At 46.4% G+C, this 23,110-nt stretch overlaps 1 protein-coding gene across 6 annotated transcripts; it reads left to right on the top strand.

Annotated features, from left to right (window-relative positions):
* Positions 1-333: 333 nt before the first annotated feature.
* On the top strand, positions 334-16,995 carry LOC142578237 (uncharacterized). 6 transcript variants are annotated; one of them, XM_075687641.1, is made up of 6 exons: positions 334-851; positions 5,181-5,226; positions 9,088-11,812; positions 13,059-13,235; positions 14,624-14,664; positions 16,457-16,993. In XM_075687641.1, exon 3 carries the CDS (start codon positions 9,130-9,132, stop codon positions 10,183-10,185), a length of 1,056 nt encoding a protein of 351 aa, XP_075543756.1. In that variant the 5' UTR covers positions 334-851; positions 5,181-5,226; positions 9,088-9,129; the 3' UTR covers positions 10,186-11,812; positions 13,059-13,235; positions 14,624-14,664; positions 16,457-16,993. The 6 variants fall into 6 exon arrangements, 4 of the variants coding, with proteins under 4 accessions (XP_075543756.1, XP_075543763.1, XP_075543776.1 ...); XR_012827208.1 differs by having other exon boundaries at positions 367-851; positions 9,088-9,278; positions 16,457-16,989; XM_075687654.1 differs by having other exon boundaries at positions 641-851; positions 16,457-16,979.
* The last annotated feature ends 6,115 nt before the right edge of the window (positions 16,996-23,110 follow it).

Consider the following 23,110-nt stretch of genomic DNA (forward strand, 5'->3'; position numbering starts at 1 on the left):
TAAAATCTGAGAATGGTGGCAACTGCCATCACACCGTTTCAAAGGGGACGCTCCTACCTTCCATACATCCATTCGCAGCATCCCTGGGCAATGCAAGAGGCCCATTGGTACCCTGAGTTACTAAGCAAAGCAATATCATCAGCGAATCGCAAGTTACTAAAGTATTCTCCATTAACTCTTATCCCCAACTCTTCCCCATCCAGGTCTCTGAATACCTCCTGTAAACAAGCTATGAATAGCTTTGGAGAGATAGAGGGGGGGGGGGGGGGCGTCGGTGGCGCAGCCTCAAACCACACGCGCTGGGAGATGCTAAGCTATGCCCCCAAAGACCAACTCTGGGCCGCCAAGCGGGCCGAGGAAGCCGCCAGAGCTCAAGGGCTCATCGCTGACTTTGTTCGTGTTTGTTCAAGTTTAGCGCATCGTTATCATCGTGACGTAGCATTCTCGACAGAAAAGTAGCGAGCGCAGCGTTTTCAAGGAAGTCAACGCAAGAAAGACAGATGACGGTTATCGTTGTGAGACAAGATCAGCCCCAGAGAATGCAAACTTTTTAAAGAGTCTAGTAAAGTGTTAGTGTCTTCGTATTTGTCTCTAGTCTCCGCCAGAAGACCGCTTTCATTTTTCTTGGAAAACAGATGCCACTTGTTAAAAAGAAAAACCTTAGGTTTTAAAACCGAAACCTGTACGCGCCGCAAAGAACCAATCGGCATCGTCGCTTCGCAACATGCACGCGCACGGACGCACGCGCTTCGACCGAACCTGGGCCCACGCATTCCGTGCCGCAGTAACCCTGCTGGTGTTCGAACGCCATTTCGGAGCTGTGTCCACCATCGAGGAACATTCATATCTTGGTAAGCTGTTCTTTTATTTCACACGACTGTCGTACTTACAATGGTGCAGCTCTCCCCCGCTCCATAAAATTCATCTAGGAAGTTCTGGTATTACCGCGAAACTTGATTTTATGGAAGCAGTGACAGTTTTGATAATGTGTTCCTTCCGTGTTCCATCACCGGTGCCACGCTGAAGTATCGTCCAGGTGATCGCTTTTGCCGTATATTTACATATCTAGATGGCGTCATTCAGTGAGTATAACTGTTCGCGAACGCACGTAAATGTAATCTCCTGGGGAATGCGTGGTTTCGTGGCGTCTCTGACGCCGTGGTCTTAGTGTGCGTGCGCTGTCCATGCACGCGCTCTTTGTTAAGGTGTAAACTGTCTGCGAGAAGTTTTAGTCGCTATTGGACGTCGCATCAATGCTCGGAAGTGTTTTATTAGGCATTCCAAGACGCCTAGCTGGCACTAAATCGTCACCGCGTTCTGAAAAAAAAAAAAAAAAATCCCAACATTACCTGGATAGCTTTGCACTGGAACGCATTTCTAAAGGTAGCGTACGCGCTTTCGAGCACGATCTCAAGAGCTTCTTTCTCTATTCTCCCGACCCTTTTGCGTATGCGACAAAAAAAAAAAAAAAATGGAGCCTCAGACAGTGTATTTTCTTTCTTGATGCTGGATTGTGCGCCATTGCGATCGAGCACGATCGGTATTCCATATCTGTCTCGATATGTCCTCCTCGCAAACTCGAGCCATTGCTATCGAGAAATTTGAACGCGCTCGAAAGTGCCGCATATGTGACTGGGGTGGAATTTAAACAGACGCAACACCTATCGAACGTATGTGTCTGTCGCGCGTCTCTACAGCCGTGGTTAACTGCCGACGATATATCAAACTCAAGGAAGCAGGAAAATATTAACATATAGTAAGTAGTTGAGGAGTGCCAAAAGTGCCAGTGCCTATTAATTCGCGCACGCACTTTATTTCTTTTCTTTATTTTTTTTTATTGCGATAGTCGTTCGCCTTTCAAAAGCAAGTGCGCACTTCATCGTTGTCGTCTTCTGGCGTTACTGGTCACTTAAAATTTACATGCATATCTTCTGGGGAAAAAAAACAAAAACAAATCCCATCGGGGCCACCTAAGCACTTCTGACGGAGATGTGAATGCGAAAGCATTCATGTCCAATTGAACGCCGCTGAGCAGTCTTTCAACTTATGAACTCCTTGCGGTCAAGCGAGCGCGTTGAGTCGCTTGGCCAACGCCTCCTAGCTTGCACAAGGCCGGTGCACTTTGATCCGTGACGTAATGCTAACTTGCCCGACTGCCGTAGAATGTAATAGGGACGCTTGGTGAGTTTTGATTTGGCCTCATAGACTGAGGCCATGCCGAGGCACGGTTACAACGCAGGCGATTCGCAACTTTCACAGACGGTGGCACCGTCGTGCGGCAGCGGCCTGAAACAATCGAAAGATTATACTCACTGCTTTCTGCCGCCTGTTCGCGTAACATATTGGTGTTCTCTACGCTTTTCCTTCATTTTTGGTTGGTTTTAACGCGTTCGAAGCTCCCGTGGGATCCTGAAGGACGCTTAACATAGAATGAGCAAACATAGAAGTAACCGTATTTTCTGCGTGCTGCAATGCAAAAGTTATGCGGTAGGTGATGTGAGCCCTCACTCATTCCCACTGGCTGCGTCCATGAGGAAGAAATTGATTATTAAGCTGCGGATCGGCAAAGCTATCACAGAAGCAAGGTTTGCAGTGCACACTTCATGCCGGAGGACTTTTTTTGGAATATGACAGATGAGTGACGATTCCGAGCAGTTGAAATCTCGAATAGACGTACCGCTATAAAGACGCAGGCATAGCACTATATTAGGTGCAGAGAAAGAAATCATGCGCAATCCTAACTTAAATGTGTTGTACGATGATTGATGCTTGTGTTCTTGCCACTCATGCCTTTGCGGCTATGTTGGAGCGCAAACATTTTCTGTGAAGCCTTGTACCTGCTTCAAAATTTCTTGTTCTCGCTCATGCGTTCGTGCTCTGCAACGCCGGCTTGACTTTCCACCATTTTCGAACAGTGAGATGAGTTTCTCATTTGTGCATCGAAGCAAAGTGATGCAGGCGTAGAGGGACCTAGAACTCGTACTTGTCGTCGTCTTCCACTTCGATGCGCGGCTGCAACGTGTGCACAGGTGCACATGACTGCACTCGTAAGGTAACAAATCCTAGTCCAACAAACGTTAAACTACTGTGCAGTGTTCGAGTAGCGAACCCTCAACTGATTTGCATGTATATGTTTAGATAAAGTTAACTGGAAGAATGAAGCGAGCATTGCCGCGGACCGATAAATATAGGCTATGTATCGCTTGATCTGTCTGTAGGCAAGACGCGGTAAAACATACGCAGGCTGTAAAACTACCACAAGACTGTAGATTGCACAGCACGCATAAAGGGCAATAAATAAAGTACAAGGGTGAACGGTTATCATATTAGCTCGCAAAACCGGTCATATATGGGTTTTTGTTTGCTTCTTGTGTTCAACATCCAGCTTTGTGAACACAGGCAGGGATAACTAGACAAGAAATTTTCGCTCACGGACCGCTGCTCTGAGGCTGCTTTTCATGCCGTCGACGTAAAGAACTTGGATCGCGCAACAGCGCGATCCAAGTTCAGGTCATGGTACCAGTTCAAAGAGGTCGAATTAATAGAATAGCAAAGAAAAAGCACGGTCACTTGTCTTTATAGCACCGTCGCGGTAAAACTGAAACCACAGCTCGTGTGGTTTGCTTCGAAGCCGCGAAGTTTGCATGCAAAGGCCTTCAACAGTCACGGACGTTGACGTGCACACAAGATGACCAGCGTTTAGGACTTCTCGCCTTCAAGTAGGCTTCGAATGCTGCGTTCTGCTCGCCCAATGTGAGCTATTACGCAGGCTGACGACTGCGGGCACGTAAACTGAGGAGACATTTGAACTCGACTACGCGAAACATGTCACTGAGCAAGATGACCGCAGGACTGCACTGCCTGCTCTAGTTCTTAATCTTTCGGACAGCCACGTTGGATTTAAGGTGGTGCCCCCCTATAGGCCGTGAAAGTTGCGAATAGCCTGCGTGGAGAATGAACACGCAGATAACAAAGGCTTCCGAGAGCAAGGGTGACTTGTGGTCCCGGCGGTGCCCTTTCCCCTCACGCAACACCCGGCGCGCTAATGCGGCAGCAGGTGTTCCCCTGCCCGCTCTGCTCCGTCGAGGTGCGCTCGTGATGTGGTGTCTTTGCCAATAGAAATTTAGGTGCCGTTCTTACGCAATATCGCGTTAAAGGCCCTGTGTCGGAAAAAATTCGGCGTTGGCGTCGGTCGTCATTTCGAGAAAAATCATTACATACCACAACCAAAATAATTCTATTATGCGTAACCTCAAACACAAACCCCATTTCCAGCGTTTCTATTACTCGTAGAACGGTGCGGCCCGCCTGGTTTCTTGCAATAATAACATCCAGATGGTACTTCCGTTCACGCATCTGCAAGAAAGCTGTGGTTGCTGGGAAGCGCGACAAGCAGCCGGGGATCTTTGAATGTTATTGCATTCCACTCTTCGAACTGAAGCGCACCCCAAATGTTTTCGCTTGTCCAGATGACAGACGCCGGCTGTTTTCACTCAATGGGTCATTCAGTGCTTTCGAATCAAAAAGAAAAAACGCATGTATGCATGCATTATATAGTAGGGCAACTATAATTGGAACTTGAATGGCTTTTATGAAATTATCTTGCCTAATTCCCATTGGATTCAGTTAGGATCATAGCAGAAGTACCTGGTTGAGATGTATTTCTTTGTGAAGTTATGTAGATATAGTTTCGCCGTGTGAAAGCTTCCAACTTCCTGCAGTCGACCTTTGGTTCACTTTCTTCGGACATACCCCAATTTGTAGCAGAAGTGTCGTCTCGTCTAATTTGCCATCAGGTCCTTCCTGCGTGGTCGTTTTGTATTTCTCCTCTCTGTGGCTCCCGTATGTGTGTATATGTCTGTGTGTTAAATGGATTTATTTATTGTGAATTTGCTTTGATCATTGCAGTGCCCTAAGTACCTATAGTTGAGAGAAAAATTTGCATGTTTACTTGATTATAACGAGCCTTCGATTATGATGTGCACCTTAAGTTTTCAGACTGACACAGAATATGCATTGTGCTCTTGATCGTAATGGGCACACAGATTTTCATATACTAAAAAAAGCACAAACTGTAATACCCTTATATTGTTCCCTCACAATATATTTTCATGGTAAGAGAGAATTATTTTGATTTGTTTGCACTCAAGAAAATAACTTTTATTTCATCTTTATCACAGGCACCCTTGGTCAAGGCTGTTTGAGGTGGGCTTAACACTGTTTGAGGTAAGCTTTGAGATTTGGACATTACGCATTGCAGTTTTTGTTTGTGCTAGATTTGAACGCACACCTTCTTGCTAATTTTTCTGAGAAAAGTGTGCTTTAAAATGAAGTAAATATAGGGTACTTTGGACAGATCGAATGCTGGTGAACTTTTTATGCTGTACGTTGAATTCCTGGTACAGACTACCGGGTACATGTTTTTTATGATGTACAGAATTTTTTCTAATCAACTGTGGCAGATAACGTAATTCTATTCCTTGAGATAGACTACTTAGAGAAATTACTTTCTCTGAAAAATTACTTGCACGAGAAGTCAAAATGAGTGATCAGTTAAGCAAATTTCACTAATTAGGTTTTTATCTAATTACTTCAGGGCACGTATTTCAATTTACGAATTGTAGCAAGTGAGTTTCCAAAGCGTATCCACTAGGAACAAATTTTCGGCCAGTGTCGAGATATAAATTCCCTAAAGAATGCAACGAAATACATGAGCGTCCCATTTATTTTTGTGCTTCAATGCATAGGTGGCATTTTCTTTGAGGTAAGTGGGACAGCAGTGCATTTTTACTGCAAGTGCGATGGCACATGTATCTAAACCAGTGCCATATCCTCAGAATTATTTCCTAGCGGATATGCCTTGCAATCGCGCTACCATTCGTAAATTGCAATTTGCCGTAATGTAATTCGTTCAAAAGTGGTGACGGTTTTTAATTGGTCATTTATGCATCTCAGTGTTTCGTACACGTAATGTTCACCGCAAGCAACGCAGCTCAATAACTAGAAGTATGCTGTTGCCACAGGTGGTTTCTAAAAATTTTGTCTAATTTAAAGAAGTGGCATCCTGTATGCTCACCCATTGCAAAAAGTACCATACACATAGATTTTTTCTGCTTCTTTTCAAGCCGGCAATAATCTCAAACATTTTTGGCATTTTCATTGTTTATTACGTTTTTGTACTGTCTCTGTAGTTATTTCCCTTTTTTTACAATATTGCTACTATCTTAACTTGCCTTTCCATTTCTTTGCACTGCATTTTTTTCGTAGTCACCAGATACCTGAAGTATTCGGAGAAAAGTGAGGAAGTTGCTATGTCTCCGGCATTTTCATTCCCTCTTTGGCCCTCCTTTAATAAAACAACAAATTGCGACTACTACGCTCTGCATTTTGCTTTCAATTGTTTTCAAACTTGTAACGACAGGAAGAAATGAATGAAAAATCTGTTTGAAGCGCTATAATTGGCCTTCTGAAAGTTTATAACAGTAGTATTTTATTGCTTTATACGATAATTTCTGGCCACGTAGCAACAGGATGGTGCTAGATTTCCTTCAACATATGACAAATCATTAGTTAACTATGTACTTTTCTGATGCAACCAGTTCAATACATGCGCCTAATGCAGGAGAAAAGAAAAAAAACTAGAGCATAGGAATGATGAGACACAAAGATCAATCAATCAGTCATCCAAGTTTATTTGACACAAGATTGTCATCATCCATCCTATCTAACTAGCCATCCTAGCTGTCGCCAAATGCAGCTTGGCTTCTAGGCGTAGGGGGCAGTTACAAGGGTTCCTTTGCATGGTCACAAAAATAAGGGGAGGAAGAGGGTCACATACTGCTGACACACTTATTGGTCAGCCTGGTATACAATTGTTGCGAGTCACACAGTGACTGTGTCACCGAAAGCTGGATGAGCAGCGCATCTGTCATTGTTTCTGCTTTTACTTTGCGCTTCTCGAAATACGACGCGGTGAGCATGGGCCAGTCATCTGCTGTTGCTTGTCCCGGAACGCACCGCGATCTTCTCTCCTCTATTAGCTCCTCTTTTAGCTCCTCTATTATCATATAGCGCTTTTGATGAGGTGATCAATTGCTGCTTTGATCTCCACACCCGCCTGTAAATGAGTGAGATCACATGACCACATTCCCTCATTTTCGTATGGGAAGGAACCGTCGTAAACACAGTCTGTGGCGAGAAGCAGTGTTCCACTTAGGTTGCACTTTAAGTTAATTGCATTAAAAGTTTGTGTAATTTATGCTTTCTTTTAAATCTGAGAAATTTATGCCTCATATGGGGCTACAATTGTGGCCACTAACTAGTACCAATAAGGCAAAAAAAAAAACTAAATAAACAAGAACTATGAGATAAGCTCTTACAGTACCTCTATAAAGGGAAGCTGAAGAGTCTGTCGAATTCAATAAGACGCTCAGATACGGATGCGGGAACCTTATAAACCATGTAGGTAAAATTTGGGAGTTCTTTTTTTTAATTAGGAGCGACATAATCGTCGGTTAAAATTGTGCTGTAGCTCCGCCCCCCGTCGAATGCCGCGCGCTGCTGCTGATGCTGACGATGCGAGCAGAGACCGGAAACCGCGCTGTTGTGACGTCAACACTAGTGTTCCGTTCCTTCGCAGCCTCCACGTCCGTGCCTGACCGTGCTTGTTTCTGCGTGCGTGCCACCGTAATCTGCTTCGATCGACCCCGCATTCCTTTGTTGGTGCGTCTGCGTGTATGTAGAGTGGTAGTATACGGCCAGCCCTGCAATTCGGCCTGCGCAGTTGCTGTATATGGCCACAGAATGAGAGAGGACTACTTGCCACTAGCAGGCTTTCTAAACGCAGCGCGAAAAGATCGGAGCAACGAAAACAAAGACGGCACGAGTGTGGACTGACTGATGATAACTGGTGTTGGAAGGCCTTATGAATACACGAACTCGCCCAAACCTGGATTTTGATGTACTGCGAGCTCCTTCGTGTCAGCATGCTGAACGGAAGGTGCATGTTTATCTTCCGCCCTTGACGCAGGTTTCGTCGCAAAGCGCCGCGAATTTGCTATTTGCACGTGTGTTGTAAAACAGCCTGCATGCAGCTACCATAACGCAGTGCAAATGTAGAGTTTGCATGTGCTGGAAAGCCGGCGCACAGCGAGAAACCGACCGTCTCACGTAGCCGACGGAATTTGCCGCCTTTACGACTTCGGTTACGAGTATTGTGCGGATGGCGCACAGATGGTCACTACACGTACTGCATGAACCGTGAAGCTTTTCACGCGTTTAAACAGTCTTTGTAGATTGCTGACAGCTTTGGACAGCACACAAATGCCGACGATCGCATCCCCGTTTACGTTCCACAATGAGGCATGCAGGAACACTACACTACAGTTGTTTGACCGGAAACGAGCTCACTAGATCGGCGAAAGATCGGCGAGATCACTAGATCGCTTTGCAAAAAACATACTCACCAAAGAGCATTTCCAACACGAGGAGATCCCAAGACTTTGCTTTCGTTCGCGTCGAAAGCACTGCTCGCACCAGCATCGTTTGCTTCTTCGAGAGGCCGGCTCTTCGCAATCGGCTCGTACGTGTAGGGAGTAACGCCGAACTCCTCAGAAAAACGCAGTCTCTCTAAATTTTCCGTTACCGTCTCAGAAAAACAGCACCAAACTACCTGGCGTCGCGCTTCATGTGTAGCGGCAGCGGTCGGTTCGGACGAACACTAGTGTTGACGTCACGAGGCGCCCGACCAATCACGGGCGGAAACGAGATGCGCGAGCTGGGCGTGTCCGCTGCTGCACTTTTCGTCGAAATAAAATATATTTGCGCTTTCTTTCGCTCAATTTCGATACGATATTCGTATACGGAGGGTTGAAAACCATTATGTACAGATGTTCACTCATTTTTTCTGGAAAACCTTTCAGCTTCCCTTTAAGGCTCAGCGACCACGAATAAATTATTCTGACTGTGATAGCTACAGCTGAAGGTAATGAAACTTTTAAGGAATATACTGCCTAGTTGATCTTCTCGATGCATGTTCTTTTTTGTTGGCATTGGTTGCATGATTGTAAACAATTCTTCCTGCTGCAGTGCACACCTGAAACCTCCTGCCAGCTGCTAAGTCCACGCAGGATGATGACACTGCTGGGCAATACGTTGGAGCACCTTAACGATGCCATGACAGCCGACAAAGGCGTGCCTCTCTCCAGGCTCCAAGGCATCCTATCACAACTTCCACCATCAATCCGGGGCCGGTTCGGTGCAAAAACTGAAACCATACGGTTGGTGGCGAGACATTTTCCCAGCAAGATTGTTGTCGGTTCGGACAACAGAGTTTACACATCCACACAACCTCTCGCATCTACCAGAAACAGTGAAGCAAAGAGCCACAGTCCGGCTGACAAGAAACATCTCGACGTGACTTACGGACCCATTCAGCTCTGTAATGTCACAGGCACCATCTCAAAGTTGTTAATGCTTTATGGTTTTGTCAATTTGGTACATCCACTTCGGGCTAGTGTTTCTTTTGACAAGAGATTCTTCAAGAAAAGTAGGCACCATGACCTAACAAAGTTGTGGTTCAAGCTAGGCAATGTAGTCATATTAGATGCAGTAAAAGGTCCACCAAGCCACAGAGCTACGTATCAGGCCACTCATATAGAACTTCTAAGAAAAATTGCACATACGAGCAGCCCCGCAACAAAGCAGGCAGCGTACCAACCAGGTAGTGATGGCATCGGAAGTGGACTTCCTGGCTCAATCCAAGCCGTCAATCCAAGCCACGCATTTATATTATTCGGTGAAGACAATATAGTGTGTGCCTACTTTTCTATTGATAACATTGGCAAGTCCCTGCTTCAGCCAGAAAAGAGTTTGAATAACATATTTAGCCTCGGGGACAAGGTTCTCTTTGATGCCCAACCGAATCCAAAGTCGACTAGCTACGCCAAGTGGTGGGCCACCAATGTCATCAAATCGCAAAGTGCTCAACTTTCCCAGGCCAACGACAGCGGAGACGAAGCTTTTCTATCCGACAACGATATTGCTGAGCTTCTGCATGACTCAAAGGAGTTCTCTGCACGAAGGAAACTGTCAATCCAAGCCACGCATTTATATTATTCGGTGAAGACAATAGAGTGTTCCTACTTTTCTATTGAAAGTCCCTGCTTCAGCCGGAAAAGAGTTTGAATGACATTTAGCGTCCGGGACAAGGTTCTCTTTGATGCCCAACCAAATCCAAAGCCGACTAGCTACACCAAGTGGTGGGCCACCAATGTCAACAAAACGCAACGTGCTTAACTTTCCCAGGCCAACGACAGCGGAGACGAAGCTTTTCTATCCGACAACGATATCGCTGAGATTTTGCATGACCCAAAGGAGTTCTCTGCACGAAGGAAACTGTCAATCCAAGCCACGCATTTATATTATTCGGTGAAGACAATAGAGTGTTCCTACTTTTCTATTGAAAGTCCCTGCTTCAGCCGGAAAAGAGTTTGAATGACATTTAGCGTCCGGGACAAGGTTCTCTTTGATGCCCAACCAAATCCAAAGCCAACTAGCTACGCCAAGTGGTGGGCCACCAATGTCAACAAAACGCAACGTGCTTAACTTTCCCAGGCCAACGACAGCGGAGACGAAGCTTTTCTATCCGACAACGATATCGCTGAGCTTCTGCTTGACCCAAAGGAGTTCTCTGCACGTAGGAAACTGTCCGGCATCAAAGGCTCATTCTTCCCAAACTCCAAGATTAGGGGTCTTGTATCCACTGTGTAACCCAACGCCATGGTCCCAGTTCCAGACACAGTGACATATTGCAACAGAAGGAAGATCAGGACATTCAGCGAGCTGTTGAAAGGCAGTGCTGTCCTAGAAGATTTAGATGCCTTTATAGATGCCATCGAAGCAAAACACAACATATGGTTAGCGACGCTCATGTGGAATGGTGAACGTCCCGAGCACTTCCAGCGGAGAGGAAGCTTTTCTATCGCCCACCCAACCAGAAATCACCTCATAGCCCCTACACAATTCTCTCCGCAATGCCGCTTCTGCACAGAACCCAGGTCACTCAGGCACATAGTAGGGGGTTGCAGACCGGCACCATTAAATCCTCCGAACCCTTACCCCACTGACAAGCTTTAAGAGAGAGCCTTGGCCAGCTCCAACCTCGAGGATGAGCAACGGCTGATTGCGAGGGCCTATGACGCGGCCCGAGCTCAAGGCATTCTGCAATGAGGACGCCTCTCCAAAGCTGCATTCACCCATTAAAAATGTTCATTCTCTCTCTCGCTCTTTCTGTCTGACAACGACATCGCTGAGCTTCTGCTTGACCCAAAGGAGTTCTCTGCACGAAGGAAACTGTCCGGCATCAAAGGCTCATTCTTCCCCAACTCCAAGATTAGGGGTCATGTATCCACTGTTGAACCCAACGTCATGGTCCTATGACGTATTGCAACAGAAGGAATATCAGGACATTCAGCAAACTGTTGAAAGACAGTGCTGTCCTAGAAGATTTAGATGCCTTTATAGACGGCATCGAAGCAGAACACGACATATGGTTAGCGACGCTCATGTGGAATGGTGAATGTCCCGAGCACGTCCCTGCACTTCCCATTCTCAGAGAAAATGACATCATTCGGATTGACTACATGGTCGGAATGGTTGGAGGGAGGATAGAGGTGTGCAGCCGCCTTGTGCGGCACGGGGAAAGGCCTTCAAATGCGCACCAAATGAGTCCCTCAGAGTTCTGCCTGCTGCTGAAGGCCAGGGCAGCACAGCAAGACATCCCTGCTGTGCCTGGCAAGCTCGGCACACTAGCGTAAGTTTTGGAAAGGTTTAGTGTTTGGTTCAAACTACGTTTCTGTTGCCATTTTAAGTTTTACAGAGTGAACCTAGTCTACTTGCACACACCACGACTGAATTCTTTGCACAACACAGCACATTTCACACATAGCAGGTGAATGCTATGAAGGCTAGAGCGAGTTGTCTCACTGCTCTATTTGCGACTAAAAAATAGTGTGTCACATATAGAAGAAAAGGTACGGTATCTATTAATTGAATGTAACATTAGGCCTCATGCAACATGGGAGGCATCGTAGATCGGAACCTCTTTAGCACCGTACTAATGAAGTGGCACGTTTCTGAGACCAGTGGCCGCAGCCCAGAGTTTTTGCTTAAGCTTGCAACAAGACGTATGATGCATGCTGGAAGCACAAGGGTGCACTGATAACCTTATGGCCACATGTTGCAGTTGTGATGTGGAGTAGGTTGTTCCATAGATAGCATTGCAAAGTAAAAGGTAACTTGTAAAGCTGAGTGAAATTCCCATAGCTGGACTACTTGCATGGCAACCTCGGCGTTGCCTGCTCACTGTGAACACAGCATAGTGAACATTAACATTTCCTTTCTATCATTAGCATCTGACATGAAAATGCCTAGAGTAGTCTCCACATGTTGTACCTTGGCCCTTCACACCATGTATAGACAGGTTACATGACTGGATGAACTGCAGTCATCAGAGAGCTTTAGCTGTGTTGGATAATATGGCCTGTGGGGCAGGTCCTCTGGTGTGGGCGCCTTAATACAGGCCTAACGTTTTGGTGTCCTTGTTTAATATATGTAAACATCCTTGACCGAAATCTGTCTGGGAAATCTGAATCTGTCGGTGAATATGTTTGCTGTTTCTTAAATGAGCTGTGAATCTGGGAGACAGGACCCATTTGAGCGAGACACTTGGCAAGACAGAAATATCTCAATCCAAGTTTGAAAATGAGAGTCCTAATGTTGTGATGACAATTCGGCTTCTTTCTCTAAAGCCGAATCGGCCTCGAGGTATTGTCACATTGATTTTTGAAACATGGATAGAGGCTTTGCTTGTGTGGTGTCACCTTTTTGCAGATCCCCCTTTCCCTCCTTTTATTAACATCTGCAATCGATCAGCACAGCAGGCCCACAGGTGTAGAATTAATCAAATGAAATCAATAAAGTTGCACCTTTACATACATATCTGTCTGCACAACCACAAGCAGCTATCTCCAACGCATATTTTTTTATTTGGGCCATAGCTCTGCACGGTCAACAACAGTCTCACGGCAGTTGACAAGGAGGGCCAAGCAGTGCTCCAAGCTGCAACTTTCCCGACGTCCAGAAATCGAGAACTAGCAGTCTGCCTCCAGAACCCGGTTGCTCCAAATGGCCGTCAGCAGATTCGCTTTGAAAGATACTGGCTGTCAAGCAAGATGGTGAGCTTGGCATATGTTCTGACTTAGATGCCGTGGTGGTACATCAAAAATATTTATGCCATCTGGGGCTTCATAATTATTACAGCGCAAAATACGAAGATGAAGGGAAGAAAAGAAGCGACAGGACTTTGCGCTGACTCTCGGCTGATTCTTTAGTGGAAGAAGCATTTTATAGAGATGCCAAGCTTCTTCTCACACATGCTCACCATAATAACACGCTATCATGCCACTGTCAAACAAACATGCCTCGATCAATATAAAATGCGCTTTCCAATAAAGAAACATCAGTTGATAATCAGTGCATAGTCATGTTGCTTCGTGTCTTCCCTTTACGTTCGTATTTTACACTTTAGTAACTATAAATCGATACCAATTATTCCATTCACTATTCTCTGGCACTTATCTTGTCCCCAAGCAATAATCCTCACCCATCTTACATGGATTTCCGCTCTTTAAACACTGTGCTTACTATCCTTTCAAGAATGCTATCGCTTGTTAATAGGCGCTTGACGTTTGTGATCTGAAAGTAAAGGGCACACATCAAGAATAGCCAAGCAAGGTAGGTGGTGTTTATTGGTTTGGGAGAAGATAAGCCCCAAAGAGCGCTAACTTCGAGAGTGCATGCACTGTTCCACATTTTTTGCAGAATTGGAATTATTGTTGAATTCGTTATAAAATTACAAGGTACTACGGTAACATATAGACAGTGATGTGTATAGAAACAGACAGTGTAGGATTGATTGTGAATAATATGAACGGCTTGATTTTGGATATCCTCATGAGCCCCCTTGTAGTTTCTAATGCACATTACCTCGAATCAAAATTAGCTCGGAAGAGGTTATGTGGAATATTCATCCAGGATATAAAGTCTGATGCTTCTGGAGCTGTGTGAAAGTGGTTTAAGTCATTTGTGCCATCAGTTTTCCTGAGAATTGGGACTAACTTTACCTAGACCATTGCGTGGGTACAGATGATAAAAAGCGCCCGTGAAGAAAGTTTCGGTTACCGCAAGTTGACGAGAGAAGCCATGATGTTAAATCTGTGTTTAAGCAGAGAAAAGCAGCTTTTACGACAAGAACATGAATTGACAGTTTCTTTCACCATGTGCATGGAGATGGAACCCCCTATGTAGTACTCCGTCACAGGGTCTTTAAGGAATAAAAATGAAATGAACTGATGCGCTCAGCGTCTAAGTGTGGTAATTCAACTAAACAAAAAAATGGGTTTTTCATGTTGGTAACATAGCAAGTCAGTAATGAGAACTGAACTTGTAAAGCAATTAAACAGCTTAGTTGTCTTTTGATCTGAGGAAGTTATGGTGTCCATGGCAAAGGAACGTACCTCTTTGCCTGTCCTCATGCAGTCACTAATATTTTTTTACGTTTTAGTAACCGTCCCGTCACTACCCTTGGGTCCTGCCACCAGCAATGTAAGTGATATAAGACAGGTCACTTGTGACTTCTGGTCACACTATGTTATTTTACAACATACAGATGGTTTGTAAAACAGGCAGGGGAGGACAGTCAGTACACCAAAATGGAATAAGAGTGTACACTGGAATTTTTATATGTCAGAGATTGCGATGCTAGAAAGACACATTGGCAGCGTGCATGATTCGTGAAGTAACATGTGATAACAAGGACATGGACACGAAAAAACATGAATTTATGTTGTAGTGCATACTGATGAAAAAAAATTATTTGGAATAAGGAGGAACAAAAATAAGTGTTCAGTCTTGTTTCTTTGTGTTTGTGTTGCTGTTCTTACGCTTGCGTGAGATTCATGGAACCTCACCAACTAGCCTAGTTTCAAGTATCACAGAAAGTTTACATGGCGTGAGTCAATAATGAATGTTTAAAAATGTTTGTTTTGGCACTAAAAAGAGTCTAATGGTTAAGAGTGATTACTACCGATTGATTTACTGCAAGGCTTTTATGATGGAGCTGTTATTTCACAATTGGTTATTATTAATGAAAAAGAAAGTAGAATTTAATTTTCTTGCTATCAGCACAAAGTGAAATGGGAAAACCCCGATCACTATGTGTGTTATGCATCACTGCATAGAGCTGTAGCTGATTTTTAAGCATGTATGTGCACTTTAAAACACGAGAAAAGTCATTGGTACTAATAGACTTTTGAACCTTGTTTCGAAACATTGCTCCTATTTTGATCGAATCTCATTCTTCCCAAGTCTTAGGTACGGTGATTTCAACTGCACAGCAAGATTTGCATGTTCAAATTGTGTTGGGAAGCTATGGTGTAAGCCATGCATGAAAGACACATGTTCTTTTTGTATCTGCTTTCTGAAGGGGGAGGCTGAGAGCCATGTATGACCACTTGCCACTATGCTCATACTTTGCTATGGTGTAATAGATGCTAAACAATGAGACAATATTGACATGAGCAATATTGATAAGAGCAATATTGCCTGATCTGTGATATTTTCATACTGTTTCGCATATTTCATATCGTAACAGTGAGAACCATGTTTGGATCGTGCTACGACCATTTTTGGGAGGGGAGGAAGGGTTATTAAAGCGTGTTTAGACTCTCATTGGTCAGTACCTTAAGTCACGACTGGTACCTAGTCCAGATCGATATGCAGTACGTAGGTACAAAACCGTAGTACGTTGTTACAAATGTCACATCCAGCTATGCAAGTGGTTCGGCAGAACAGTGAACCTCAGTAGTACAGCATGCCAGCATAGCAGAGGTGAGCTGGACTGGTGGCACCACGGAAAGGAGCGTCGTAGAGAAAAGGTGAACATACACATCTGTCTTCAAAGAAAATTTGCACATCCAATCGCGTGTGTGAACCTAAATGTCGCAAAGCTTGTTCAAGTTGGCAAAGTAGCAGTGGTAGTGAATGACACATGCACAGCCTCAATGCCTGTAGCTGTTGGCTCTTTGCGTCAAAGCATACATTGATGAGGGTTGGACGCACGGAGGAATGTGACAGATGTGTAAATGCATTTAAGGCTTCTACGCACCTTGCGTCACTGTGGCACATGTCCATTCTGGGGGATTGGCGAAGAATGGGCAACACACCCCATGGCACATATCCAGTAACCGAAGAGTTCTACTTGGCAAGAAAGCATCTGCAGTGTGGAAGAAAGAGGCATATAAAGCTGCCATTTAAAACTGATTGTTTTTCTTCACGGTTAGTCTTATTTCATGGTTCCTGTTCCATGTGTGCCAAAATAGAAACGCATGTTTTGCAGGCTACCATAAACTGGAAATCCACTGCAGCTGGCCACCCCCCTCTGGAGCCTACAGTCTGCATCTTCTCGGGCAGAAAGGAGTAATGCAAGTCCTTGACTCTTCCACCATGGTGGAAGCCAGGGAGGGGCAGACTATCTGGGAGGTGACGGTCAGTTTGGACAGCTTCTACAGGGATGGCAGGACGGTCTTGAGCGAACTCAACCCGGAATCCTGCGAAATAGTTCCATGTAGTCAAATTCGATAAATAAAATCATGTAAAAAACACGTAAAGGGCTTGTACAAATCAATGAACTTCGTACAAAGTATCTATTTCTTTGGCTGTAAGTACTGCAGCAGTGTAGCCTGCTGCTTATTGGCAGCCACATGCTTAACCGTGATGTCGTCAACATAGTCTAAATGATCCACAAGCAATAGGCCGATGCCTTCTATTGTGCCGTAGTAGCGGCGCAGAAGGGCCAAATTAAGCTTCTACAGCCTCAGTAAAGTTGGGAGCGCGGCAAAATGAACGCTTGCGGGATCAACCTCGGCAGCGTCTTCGTTTGGCCGCTACTTCCACTGCAACCTCTACATCCCTAGTGACCTTCTGTTTCTCGCAAAGGAACACTGGGACTGTTTTGTATTCAATTTTGTTATTCGTTTGAGTTCTTTATTCCCCAGGGAGCGCTTCTGTTCTTCATTTTATATATATGGTTGTATATGTTGAATAAACGGCTTTTTACATCGGGACGGCTGGAGCCTGACTTTGACCTTCGAAAGTACCACATTGGCGACGAGGATGTCGTGAACATACCCCCAGCCCCGCTGCACCATCCGGATCCGCCCACTTTGAGTTTCACCAGGCTTGCTCCGCCACCGTTTTTCCTTCCGACACCCGGACGCTCGTCATTGACATGGGAGCAGTGGGAGCAGATGTTCAACATGTACTTGCTGCTATCCGGAGCCGCCACACTCAAGTGGGGGCAACGCAAGGCTATTTTTTTGCATTGTTTGGGGGCGGAGGGCCAGCATATTTATCAGACGCTGCATGCAGGGACCAGCGCCGCAGCACCGGCAACGCCAAGTGCCGCAGCACTCGCCGATGACAAGTCTGTCCTGGCCCCTCCTGAGCAATACGACTCTGCACTCGCTGCATTGCGGCACCAATTTTCGACGTCGTGCAACGTTATCATCGAGCGTCATCGCTTTCACCGCCGCAGCCAAAACACAGGCGAGTCCGTTCATGACTTTCTTGCTGCTCTGCGAGAGCTAGCGTCACATTGTTCGTTTGCCTCGCAAGATGATACTCTGCGGGATCAATTCGTTGCCGGCGTAGCTTCCACTCGCGTACGTGAGCGGTTACTGCTCGAGGGTTCCACTTTCATTCCGGAATTCCGTTCGAATTGCACTTCAGTTTGAGCAGGCGGTTGAAGAGCTAAAGGAACTTCCCGCTTCGGTCGAGGCAATTTCATTGCGGCAGCGTCATAAATCATCTTCGCATTCTTCGCAAAAAAGAAATTCACAGCCGGCAGTCACCTTTCAGCAGAAGTTAACGAGGAGTGCGGGCGGCTCACATGCGCCGCATCGGAACCACCTCCTGAATGGAACCGAGAACAGAGTAGCCGCTGCAGTTCACCACATTGTTTCCGATGCAGCTTGCGAAACCACATCGCGTCAGGGCCGCAGTGCCCAGCGCATGGCAAGACTTGTTCGTTTTGTGGTCGCAAGGGCCACTTTCAAAGGGTATGCAAGCGCAAACGAACTCAAATGCAAGGCCGGGTTCGTGAGGTTTAATTTCATGAAGATGTTTCGTCATCTAGCAGTGCTGAGCAAGGTTTGACTGTGCAACGTTCCGCGCTTAATGGAATTCATATTCAAATGCAAGTAGCGAATTTCACTGTGACATTCCTTGTCGATTCAGGGTCGTCTGTTTCAATCATGTCGGAGCAAGAGTTGAGTCAATATTTTCAGAGCGTTCTGCTCCTGCATGCTCCGCATGTTACTCTGTTTGACTAATCTCAACGGCCGATTTCCATGCTAGGTTGTTTCCAGGCAGACATTGGGTTGAAAGGCTGCACAGCGTCACTACGTTTTTATGTTCACCGAGGAACTTGTCTGATCGGTGTTGACGGCATTAAAGGCTTGAATCTTCGCATTGAGGGTTCTGCTCTCAAGTGCTTGTACACGTACGTTGCTCCGCTGCCGACTATCGTTGACCCGCTATCCTGTTCCATTTCCACACCGTCAAGCGCGCAGCCCCGTGGCAAAGATCTTCCACCTGCCTTGGCACATGAATTCAGTTCACTTTTCAGTCCCAAGTTGAGTCTTGCTAAGGGGTTCACGCATCGCATCAAGACGCAGCAAGGTGGGTAGCCTGTAACTTTGAAGCTTCGCCGTCTGCCATATTCTTTCCGGTCACCAGTATCAAATGAGATTCAGAGGTTGCTGAGCCTTGACATCATTGAATGCATCGATGCTTCTGAATGGGTGTCCCCCATTGTTGTTGTTGACAAGAAAGATGGTAGCATCAGGATATGTGTAGATATTCGAGAGCCGAACTAAGCTATTGTTCCAGACAGTTTCCCGTGGCCCCACACAGAGGAACTGCTTCACGCTTTGGTAGGCGCTACACACTTCTCAAAACTTGACTTGGCTTCCTCTTAAAATCAGGTTCTCTTGCACCCTGACAGCAGGAATCTGACAGCTTTCATCACTTGTGACGGCCTTTTCCGTTTTTTAAAACGGAAAAGTTTGCTTTGGGTTGGTTTCCGCCCCAGGGGCATTTCAGAAGATGGTGACGATCCTTGACCGCTGCCCTGGCGTGTTCTACATTGATGATGTCATCATTTTTGGCAAGACTGCAGAAGAACACCTTTCAAACTTGGAAGACCGTGCTGCAAAATATCAAGAACGCAGTTCTGAAACTGAACCACAAATGCCTCTTCAATGTTCCAGAACTTGCGTTTCTAGGGCACAAGGTCACTGCACATGGTATTTCGCCACATCCATAGAAGGTAGACTCTATAGTTAACACACCAGTGCCAACTGATGCTGGCACACTTCGTTCATTCCTGGGTCTCGTAGAATATTACTCCAAGTTTGTTCCACACTTGACACAAGTGGTCGAGCCTATGATAGTCTTACTTTGCAAAAATGAGCCGTTCATCTGGTCAGTCGAAGCACACAGCAGTTTCAGGAAGGTCAAGGAAATGCGTTCGTCGAGTACAGTCCTCCATATGTTTGATCCGTCACTTCCAGTTATTGTGTCGACCGACGCGTCCGACTGTGGGCTGGGAGCAGTCCTGCAGCAACAAAGTGGCCACGAGCTCTGCACAGTCACTTTCGCATATCGTACACTGTCGCCTGCGGAGAGAAAATACTCAGTCGGTGTACAAGAAGCTCTTGCATGTATTTGGGCATGTGAGCGATGGCACACGACCTTTGGGGTCGCCATTTCACAATTCGAACAGACCACCAGGCACTGGTGTCCTTGCTGTCGTCACAAGGACATGAAAGACGCCCACTGCAAATCGCACGCTGCAGTGCACGACTGCTTTGCTACAATTTCACCGTTGAATACCGCAAGGGGATCCACAAACACTGTAGTAGATGCACTTTCTCGGCTGCCAGCACCTACCTCGGAGGCAGAGATTGTTGAGGAGGAAGAAATTCTCGTTCATTCAGCCAGCCTACGTGACAAAGGAGAAGTTCAGGCAGGCTGCCCTCGACGTCAGTTGCCTGGAAACCATCAAGTCATTCGTGCTGAGGTCCTGGCCGCCAAAGAAGTCCATACCAGAAGAGGTGAAACTATTCTACCCCATTCGGGAAGAACTTTCTGTTGTCGATAACGTGCTGCTGCATGCAGAGCGCCTCGTCCTTCCGTCCTCCCTCACGGCTCAGATCATTGGCATCACGCACGAGGCATATCCGGGTATCACGTGCACGAAGGCGCGACTGCGTGAGCGGTTCTGGTGGCCACGAATGGATAAGCAAGTGGAAACGGCAGTAAAAAACTGCCACATTTGCCTGGAGGCAGATAAGTCAGCCAACACATCACCAGCACCGTTGCAACCTGTTGAATGCCCTGAGCGACCGTGGCATAAGCTTGGCCTAGACATTGTTGGGCCTTTGGAGCATGCAGCTTACAACAGCAGATTTGCTGTAACACTTGTTGACTACCGTTCTAAATGGCCGAAGGTATATTTTTGCAGCGAAGTGTCCACAAGCACCGTGAAAGACGTTTCAACAAGTGTTTTTGCCCGTGAAGGCTACCCATAAGAGACGTTTGTGACAATGGACCTCAGTTCACTTCGCGTGATTTCATCACTTTCCTGCAAAACGGAAGCATCAGTCTTTCACATTCTTCGGTCTACTACACCCAAGTCAATGGGCAAATAGAATGTTTCAATCGCACATTGAAAAACTTCATTCAAGTCGCACTCCTCGAAAGACGACTACTCCAGCAAGCTGCCACAGAATACCTTGCCATTTACCGCTGTACTCTGCACGCCACCACCGGGGTCGCCTCAGCAGTTCTGCTGCATGGTAGAATGCCCCGAACCAGGCTGGATGCCGTGGGTTTCTCAGCTCCAGCATTTGCGGAAGACCCAGCCAAGGAGTTGGCGCGACTTCGTCAAAGGGTTCGGCGTCAACAGCAGAGCAGCAAGCACTACACGGACACAAGGAGAGCCGCCAAGAAGACGAAGATAGCCGTAGGTGACTTTGTCCGTATCAAAAAACCTTCTGTTCGTTTCAAGGGAGACTGCACCTTTTCTTGACCTACTAAGGTGATCAAGAGGAGGGGAGCAGCCTCTTTCCGACTTGGAGATGGCCGTACATGTAATGCGTCCAAGCTTTCCAGGGTTCCGGAGAGGGGCACCTGGGAACCAGGCCAGCCTGCCAATCTACAGCCGCGATCTCCTGATGCGCTGCAGCTCGCCACGCCACAGCCTCGGTCCCCTGATGTGCTGCAGCCTGCTGTGCTACAGCCGCGTTCCCCCAGGATGCAGGTACGGCCTCCTGGCATACTGCAGCAGCATTCTACGAGCCCGTCGCCATCGTCGCCAGGGCGACGTCGAAAGCGGCCGATCCAAGAGCGCCGGCCACTGGCCTGGCTCCAAGACTACCAGACCAACTAGTTGGCCGTCTGAAGTTGTATACATACTCTGTAAATACCGTATTTTCCCGATTCTAAGCACCCCCCCTCTATTTTCGCGAAAAAGTTAGGAAAAAAGTTTGCATGCGAATCTAAGCACCCCCCTATTTGTTAGGAAGAGCGCGTAGCCAAGGCCGCCAAACGCGCTTGCTCACTCTGGAATCAGTGCTGGGCGGACCTGCAGGCACGTGGTCGATGCTTCTGTTGGACGCGTTTCGCGGCCATCTGACCCCGGAGGTAAAGACAAAGCTTCGGAACATCAATAGCGACGTGGTTGGGATTCCGTGTGGCATGACGCCAGTGCTGCAACCCCTCGACGTTTCAGTCAACAAGGCCTTCAAAGCCAATCTCCGACAGGAGTACGAAGAGTGGGTGCGAAACCCTGACTGGAAGAAGACGCCGACGGGAAAGCTGCAGAAAGCGTCCCTATCAACCATCGCAAAGTGGATCTCGGACGCGTGGAAGAGGGTCCAAGTGGACGTTGTGGTCAAATCATTTAAGAAGTGCTCGATCACAAACAACTTCGATGGATCGGAAGACGACCTACTGTGGGATACTGAGAGCAGCGGTTCAAGCGGTGCTACGAACTCGAGTGGCAGTGATAGTGACTGAGCATCCTACACATGTGGTGGGTTTACTGTCTGCACCGATTTTTTTTTTTTAATGTTTGCAAATTAAAATGTTGTTTCTCGCACCCATCTCCTCGTGATATCGCAGCGAAAAGAGGGAGGGGGGGTCATTATAGATTTTTCGAATCTAAGCACTCACTTTGGGCATCGCGATCGTAAAAAAAAGGGGTTGCTTAGAATCGAGTAAATACGGTATGTGTAAATAAGTACAGTGTGCATGCCTTGGGGTTTCCTTACTAATACTTACTAAAAACTAATCACTAAAGATAAGGGGGGGGAGTATGTTGTATTCAGTTTCGTTATTCATTTCATTTCTTTATTTGCCACGAGGGGCTTCTGTTCCTCGTTATATATATGATTGTATATGTTGAAAAAACTGCTTTTTACATCGGGACGGCTGCAGCCTGACTTCAACCTTCGAAAATACCACAGACTGCTTACTCCAAATGTCAGTGTTGCCATAGCCACCATGCTCCTGAAGCTCTTGCTGCTGCTCTAGGCCTCTGAAAAGGGAGCTAAGTTCTTTCTTCCCATGCCTTTCTCTCAGCACATCATGTTCGCAATACAAGCTGACTTTGGAGCATTGGACATTTGGACATAGACAGTTTTGTTTTGGGTCTGTGTGTGTGAATGTGAACCGGCAACAGAGACACTCAAGCAATCACGGCACGAGTGTACGCAGTCTTCAACATGCCACGGAAAAACACAGGAACGAGTCTGCTTCACTAAAGCTCTTACAGAAGTTTCGTAGGCTTTCTGACGTGCGTCGGCAGCACACCCTTCCGGCGGCTCGTAGCAATGCAAATTCAAAACTCGTGCCTATCTGCTCCCGGCGAGCTGATTGGAGGCACAAAGCGAGATGGCACACTAACATGGCTGCATTTCCGACTTCA

This window comes from Dermacentor variabilis, chromosome 1, assembly GCF_050947875.1.
Source record: "Dermacentor variabilis isolate Ectoservices chromosome 1, ASM5094787v1, whole genome shotgun sequence".
Classification (NCBI taxonomy): Eukaryota; Metazoa; Arthropoda; class Arachnida; order Ixodida; family Ixodidae; genus Dermacentor; species Dermacentor variabilis.